Below are 8,595 nucleotides of genomic sequence, written 5' to 3'. Positions count from 1 at the left end.
GAAATGAATATCTGTAGCGGCACCATGTTGTTCATCAATTATCTCGATTCATTATATATACCAGCAGCTGCATCCTTTGTTGTTGGTTTATTTATCTATTTCTCTCAACAATGCTTTGGGTCTGTGTGCACTGTACATATGAAACGACACCAATAAAATGTTGTGTCCTCTTCTGTTTTTTATTAAGAAATGGCAGCCGTTATATTTTTTTTAACCGCGTGATACCCTATAGTTGAGTTGATGAGTCCAAAGTGCAAGCTTTCAAATGACTCATACTATTCAATAATTATGTATATTGTATATTGTATCGTGAGAGGAAATTGCCAACAATTATTATTCATCGTACAAAAATATATACACCATTTTTCATTGAAAGTGATAGAAAAAAGCAAGTGTGTTGTTATTTTGCATCATAAAAATGATAAAAGTACCCCCATAAACCCAGTAATCTGATTGTTCATCTGACCTTTGCAACTTATAGTGACTCAGCATATTTACAACCACGGTATGCGGAAATCGTACATTCTCGTAATGAGGAGTGGTTATCTTATACGCGCGTATAATCACGGAAGAGTTGCCTCCCGTTTTAACACAAGCAAGCATGGCTGCTACGTCTCCGCCAGACGCGTTCGCCCTCTGTGACGATCTCTTATGGGTAAGTTACTAGCTTGATTTACAGCTTACTAAGACTGGCGGTGGGTTGTATATACGTTACGGTTAACGCACTCCAGTGACACTTTACGGATGAGTCTTCTCTGGCTATGTAACCGATCAGAATTGTTTTTCAGTATTCAAACTAATTTTCACAGAGTTTCGGTCAGTTACTTAGGTACTGTATGATCTTTGGTAAATAATCTAAACAAGTTTGTGTCAGTATTTTATAAGAAATTCTCAAGAGATGCCGTTAAACACCCTGCAATAAACACCTACCCCCAGTTCAGTAGCAGCGTCTAGGAGAGGTGGTCTACACATATGAACTGAGATTGGAGATCCCAGTCTCATAGAAGAAGCAGAGCTGTCATTGGCTCACATTTTGACTTGTTTAGCTTACAGGTTTAGCTTGCAGACATTTAGAATAAATAATGGAAGTTGGCGATCTGACTCTGCCATACAGCTGGAAATGTGGGTCTTTATAGCCTTGCAATCCTTATGTTATGGCATTTGCCTGTACTGGGGAACGTTTACCACTGTTGGCATGAACCAGTCATAGAAACAACCTGTCAAGTGCTGCCCAGTGCTGCATCTACTTCTGTGCTTTGCAAAACAACTCCTCTTAGAGTTAACTCACTGTGCTTAACCAATGACTTTAATGGTTTCATGCAACAGAATGGCTCTTGATTTGTCACCAGTCATATCCTCTCTAATCATTCTGTCATTCCATTTCTGATGTAAATATACTGAGAAGTTGAGACCACTGACAGATGTTATGCTGAAAGTGCATATGGTTTTTAAAGTGTACCTACATGCTCAACTGTTGTACGTAACTGATAGAGCTGAGTCAGTGCCTTGGTGCCAAATGCTAGAGTGAGTGAGTTAAGTTTTACGCCGCACTCAGCAATATTCCAGCTATATGGCGGCGGTCTGTAAATAATCGAGTCTGGACCAGACAATCCAGTGATCAACAGCATGAGCATTGATCTGCGCAATTGGGAACCGATGACATGTGTCAACCAAGTCAGCGAGCCTGACCACCCGATCCCGTTAGTCGCCTCTTACGGGATCAGGTGGTCAGGCTTGCTGACTTGGTTGACCAATGCTAGATTATCTATATGGAATGAAATTGATATGTATTGAAAAGTGAAACATGTATTGCCGCTTTCAGATCATGTTTTTAGTGAGAGGTCTTCTACCTATCAATAACTAAATATTAAGTATATATTTCCTATATCATAGCTAGAAATAAACAGCAGGTTTCATAAACATTTCCAGCATTTGCTAAAAGTAAACACACAGATATGATATGTAAAGACACACCAGCATAGAATAAGTAGGTTAAAGTGTACTTTATAATACAGGCTGAATCAATTAGTTAATCAAACCTTCCAATGTTATCAAAGTACTTGACCTGAACCTTGAGCTGAACATAACATCAGCTGGTGACTGAAATATTACTCTAGCTGTGGACACGGTAGAAGATTTGGTTGGTCACAAAAACATTTGTAGAAACAGAAATTTAGATTAAAAGAAGCACAAATGTTATTGTCATATCTAAAAGCTCAGTAGGGCTATGTATTGTACTTAAACATTCTCATAAGTAGGCTGTTCCACCAATTTATTTGAGTCAAAATTGATTAGAATCAGTAATTTTAGAAGTATTCCTTCAGGGTTTTATGGAACACTTGATTCCTGCGTATTGGATGCAGAAATTTGATGAAGCGCCCCCAAACTAAAATCCTGTGCGTCCTTGTGGACACAATATAATTTGTTTCTGGGAAAGAACTTTCTGAGTTTGTAATGATATCCCATATTAAAATATAAACATTCTGTTTACAATCATTATTCTAATGACATTGAAAGTATCACATATCATAACATAATCACTATCAAATGGGAAGCATCCATGATCACTGATTTCATGCAAATTGATGGACTCCCAATTTTGAAAATGGACTCCCCCCCAAAATATGCCCTGAGCCCCCAGGACTCCCAGTTTTTTCAGAGCTATGTAAAACCCTGTTCACTGATAATTTTCGATTCATATTTGTCATTATCCATGTGTTTGTGATATGGAGGCATACAGATGTGATGGACACTTTCCTGGCATCATATCCTGTTTTGTTGGGCAATAGTTTTACAGGTATATGTAAACATGAAGCCACAAGGGTGTCTGGAACACGACACATGATAATTAGTGTATAAATAGACCAGGGTTTTACATGACGCGTGATTCCTGCGTATTTGACGCAACAATTTTGTAAAAGACTCCCAAAATATTATCATACGAGTCAAGCTTGACGCAAGTTTTATGGGTGGCCCTCACAATTCAGTTCAATAAAATTGATTTGATAAACAAAAAAAAGATATTGTTCAATGATAGTTTGACTTTTACAAAGCGGTCAGATTGTTCCAGAGAACTCAGAGGAGACAGTAATCCTGGCTGTTTGAATTGAACAATGCTGTAGTTTCATTTGGTGGTGTGACATACACAGTTACATACTGAGAATGATTAACATAAAGATTTCATGACTCCCAAATACTGAAAATGACTCCCCCCCCAAAAATATTGTGAGTCACCATGACTCCCATATTTAAAAGTCTGTGTAAAACCCTGATAGACGTGTACACATCATGTAGCAGTGTTCCAACAATACCACTTGTAGGGACTCCTTAAACGAGCTTCCGTTTTTTCACACACAGGAAGATCTGCACCAGCATCATATTCTTAATGCAAGCTTTGTATACATAGCGATTATAGGCCATCTCGCTGGCACCTTAAAACACCCTCATCAATAGTAAATTATGAAATATGAAAATAAATTGTTGGTATTTGTTTAAATGATTCATTTTTCGTGTATGATTTTGAGGAATGATCAGTCATGAGCTTGATGAATGATTAACAAATCCATATTTTAAGTGAATTGGTAAGTAATAAGTGCTTAGTATTTCCCCAATGATATGATGCTCAGCTCCATTTTGGTTATCTTTAGGCATTTTCTATCATTAGTTGTTTTACAGAAATTGAAATTAGAATTTTTTTGTCTCTTTAATTTGTGCTTTTGTGTTGAGAATATAATGTTACAGTCATTTATGAGTGTTGTGTATCTGATTTATCTGCTAGTGTTTTTATCAGGGATCATGCAAATGTTACTACGATCAAATGGTTTGTATGGTCAAACCATTTACTTCATGATGTCACTTACATCACTGGAATGTGGCAGTGGTGCACAGGACGTGATGTAGCAGTTCTTGCCTAGCAACACACAAAAAGTGTGGAAAACTACCTTCCTTAGAACTTTTTTATAGATTGATATCACACGTAGGAAATGATAAACAATAAATATGAAATTCTCTGCTGTTATATGTTTTGCATACGTAAGAAATGTGACATGGACTATACGATTTGTCTAATGTTTGCCTGGGTACGTAACTAACGTAGGGCTGTTTGGAATTAGGGCATCATTTTGTTTTATGTCTTTCACATAGCCACCAAATTCTGAACATGGGTTGGTCGGTCGGTCGGGGGAAAAAACAAAATGAAAAAAGAAAACACAAGAACTTAAGAAAGACAAAATTCTCTGAATAAGGTTCTTGATTCTCATTTATTGTAATTCTCACATTTTTGGGACTTGTGGCAGTGGCTGATTAGAAGATAAACATTTTATATGACGAGGCAGTACGTTTAGGTCGAGTCGGCGGTGTTGGAATGAAAAAAAAAGTGTTTTGGTGGGGTCTGCAATAACATTAGAAGGGCGGCTGGGTGATGAGAAACACAAAACTAAAAATGCTGCCCTTACAGCAGTTGTTTGTGTATTTGTTGTTAAAGCCACCTTAGCAGTATTCCAGCTATATGAAGGCAGTTTGTAATTCATCAGGTTTGGGCCAGGCAGTCAAGTGATCAACATCATGAGCATCAGGCTACTGAAATTGAGCACCTGACCCCATTAGGACTGAAGGCCAGTTGTATCCTAGAAGTTTGTTGGGCACAGTACCAGTGAGGAAATGGTATAGAAAACGGCATCGGCAGTCAGTTATGAGTCGTTGAACATTCACCACTCTTCTGAACCAGCAAGGGAACAATTTGTTTGTGTTTGATAATCAAGCTCAGTGTCAATGAAAAATACATTGAACAGCAAGACCGTTAGGTTCGATTCCCCACATGGGTAAAATGCGTGCAGCCCATTTCTGGTGTCCCCCGCCGCGATATTGCTGGAATATTGCTAAAAAGCGGCGTAAAACCATACTCACTCACTCACTTTGAACAGGAACAGGTTTCATTTTCACATGTCTATTATTGTCATAAGCCATCCTTGTAAGTAAACATGGTTATCTTCCTTGTGATGTTTTTGATTTGTGAAATTGTAATTACACTTATCTATTTCCTTTGTAAGACATCAGATACACAGAATAAAGTATGTACCCTTGGAAATACACCATAGTTTTAGTTGATCATAATGTTAAGCTTCTTTGAAAAATATTGGAATGAAATATAGATAATTGGGAAATATGTTCTGAAATTGTTGAAATATACTGAAAGATTTCTGCTTTGAAAAAACCCAAAGCTAGATGGCAGATTTCAGAATAACATACCAGGCATGTTGTTGTTGGAGTTGTGACCTTTATGTTGTTGTTGAAACAGATGCCAGGACAAAAGCTATGTTGTATCAGTAGTGCCTAATGCATCGGGAAATTACATCTCAGCCATGTATTTCATGGTATACAGGGTGACAATAGCTTGATAGTGTGACCGCTTAGATATATGATAACCTGCTCACACAGCTGAGTGGAGATACAAATGTATCAGGTATATACTCTCTGCAGAGTGCTGATACGAGATGTATTCACTCCGCAGAAACTATGATGTCATAATACAGTGTTCACGAATGGTGTTTCAAAGTAACAGGACATTGGGTCCTGTAAGTTTAAGGTGTCTGTCTGACCCATTGAAAATTCACTGGACCCATGGAATAAAATTAAACACACATTTCAGATTTAACATTTCTTATAATTGGCATTGAAATTATTAACAAACATAAGAAAAATTAAGATAAAATAAACAGCAAACAAGTGTCACATGTCACATATAACAACTTCATTCAAAGTCATTGTGAAATATACAGTCAGACACTGGGGCCGGGGGGTTGTAGACTTCTATCGGACCGTTGGCGAATCTTCCGGATTTGTCAGAGGGTCAGACACTATTCGCGAACACTGCATAATATAGTAGAGTGATGTCAATGATGGTGTCATGTGTTTAAGGTTGCCAGACTAACCAGCTTGTATGTTATGAATAGGTTATTCATGCTGTCCTGCACCAGGAGAAGATCATCACGTTTAGGTTTTGTGGTCAGGCTGACCTGTTGTCAAACTGAAACTATTCTATATTCCTGACAAACGGAAGTATTGGGGCACTGGGTTTACATTGCACTTGTACCATGTTATTTATAGGACTGACACCTCGGCCAAATCAGTGTCCTGTTGTCTATGGATGAACCTGCACAAACTCTCCCTAAAAATTAGATATAGATTTCACTTTGTTTGGTTAGTAGTTTATGCCAACAGTTATTAAGAAAATTATTTTCATAACATGTGGGTAATGGATGGTAATACCTTGTGTCACGTGTTCACTTTAGGAAGGGATACTTGATTTGGGTGCCATGGCACAGTAAATATTGAAATGACATGGATAAAATATCTTTTGTATGCCCCGGCGGCATGTCTTAGTGGTAAATATGGTAAACTCAACCAACTCAAATGATTCAAAAATATTTTTGCACCCCCATCAAACTGTTTATTGGTGGCACTCTCAATTTCACAGCTTAACATGGGCGTGGCCATTTTGCATTTCCAGTAGACATAACAGGAACTCCTGCTTTGTTTCTGAATTAGTTTATGGGTCCATTACAAATAAGGCAAGACTACTCTTCCTGCCATGAGAGTGTTCAGGAAATCTGGCTCTCAAGTTTACAGGTTTACATGATGTTTGTTGATTTATGAAACAATAATTTGACATGACATAATTGTTGTGATGTTTTAAGTTTAATTGGATCTTCAAAAGGTATGGGCACACTTAGTTTCACAAAGGCACACCTATGGCACCCTTTGAAAAAAATTGCACTTCTATCCCTGTTAGGTCTTTGCCATCATCGTCACATTTTTGCTCATGTTTATTCTCTCAAATTCAGAAAGTAGCTTCACAATCAGGGCCTTTCAGAGTGATTGGTTTCATTAGGTCCACAGTATGCCGGATACTCATTGATGTTGTTGATGACTTGTGATGTTGTTATTGAATGAGTTTGTAAACTGAGTGTAACGCTGCTAAACCTGAAGTGACACAGGCCTTAAATGTTTACTGCCTTCATGAAACACAGGTGGGTGTGCATTAAGGTCAAAGAGTAATCAGGGCTAACTTGGATTCAGACCACTGATTGTTGGTTGCTGTCCTTGACAGTCCAGGGGAGACGTATCTGCACAGGGTGGACAGACAAAAGCCCCACAGGACCAAAGCCCCATAGACAAAAGCCCTTTTGGACAATAGCCCCATAGCAAAAATAACAAATGAGACAAAAGCCCCAAATTATGTTTTCTCAAGGTGGTCTGAGTAGGAAGTTGGTCTTGAGGAGGAGGTTGGTCTTGAGAAGGGTAATCAAGAAATTGTGTTTGAAAAGGATAAATTAAGACACTTTGCTGAAAATTGACCACCAGTGAAAATGGAAATTCTAAGAAATAACAAAGGTGGTGTCAAACTTAGCTTTGAGGGCTTTATGTACACTAAGAAGTTCAAACTTGGACTCCACTTCAAAAACTAAATAAAATACCTTACTCCAAAACATACCTAACAAATAAAGTTAACAATATAATAATAAATAAATTCAATTATAACTGGCAAATAATAGGGAAAACTTATTGTAGGCATTTATTATACTATATCTATGTCAAATTCCCAATCTCTATCACTCTTTACCTATTTCATATTGTTTACCTTTCTAATTTGGCCTCCCATTTAAAATTCCCTTAATACACAGTTTTTTTTTTTTTTTTTTTGGGGTAGTAACACCACTCTTTCAAAATTTCTATCGTTCTTCCCTCTCATTTCTTAATAAGTGTACTGCCCGTCATGCCGAATTACCTTAGTTATCGTACGATGCTAAACAAAGTAACTAACTCACTAAGAAGAGTGTAAATAAATTCGGCCATTAGATGGAAGTGTTCATGTAGGAAAGCATTTGACTGTAATTGAAAGCTCAGTATCACATTGGAGGTAAGTTTCTGTATCTAAATAACTTCAAAATATCTATATACTTTTTTTCACATAATTATAAACACATAAAATATTCATATTAATTACCTTAATTATGTCTTTTATTTATAATATTTATGTAATATGTAATTAATTTTTAGATGGAGAACAATATGACAAGTAGTGCTGCTCAGAAAATATATGTTCAAATGCTATGTTGATTTTGATATTAGAATGAAAATAAATCTTGTTAAATCTGAATTGTTTTCATATATATATATATATATATATATCCTTTGGGGCTTTTGTCTGAGATGTCTGGGGCTTTTGTCTGTGGGGCTTCGGTCCTGCAAGGGCTTTTGTCAGGCAATCCTGCACAGCAAACTGAGAGGAGTGGTCCATCCATTCTCCTTGGTTATACTGACTTTGACAAGTAATTGTAATATTCTCAAATATCCTTTCCATTGTAAACGTGATAAAAGTGAGATTAAGCAGAATCCTTGTAATTATGACTAGTTTTCATGTCATGGTTGACATGTTTAAGTAGAACCTCTTTTCAACCTGATTATGAGCCAGTCATGGTACGTGTGTGCACAGTTCATTTTCACTTGTTTTCAATAGAGTTCAGTGGTCATTTAATAAACTTTGAGGATTTGAGATGTAATGCATAAAGCCAGTTCAAGGAGGGGTGGTGATGG

At 37.1% G+C, this 8,595-nt stretch overlaps 1 protein-coding gene across 1 annotated transcript in view; it reads left to right on the top strand.

Moving 5' to 3' along the window:
* Positions 1-586: 586 nt before the first annotated feature.
* LOC124262541 (multidrug resistance-associated protein 1-like) overlaps positions 587-8,595 on the top strand; it is a 75,440-nt gene continuing 67,431 nt past the window's right edge. Inside the window, 1 exon segment of the mRNA XM_046697048.1 lies at positions 587-655. Within this exon segment, the coding sequence (XP_046553004.1) occupies positions 602-655 (54 nt within the window). The 5' untranslated portion in view covers positions 587-601.

This window comes from Haliotis rubra, unplaced genomic scaffold, assembly GCF_003918875.1.
Source record: "Haliotis rubra isolate DU_JTF1 unplaced genomic scaffold, ASM391887v1 Scf844, whole genome shotgun sequence".
NCBI classification, from domain to species: Eukaryota; Metazoa; Mollusca; class Gastropoda; order Lepetellida; family Haliotidae; genus Haliotis; species Haliotis rubra.
Note: the sequence above shows the minus strand (reverse complement) of the source record. Positions and strands in the feature narration are given on the sequence as shown.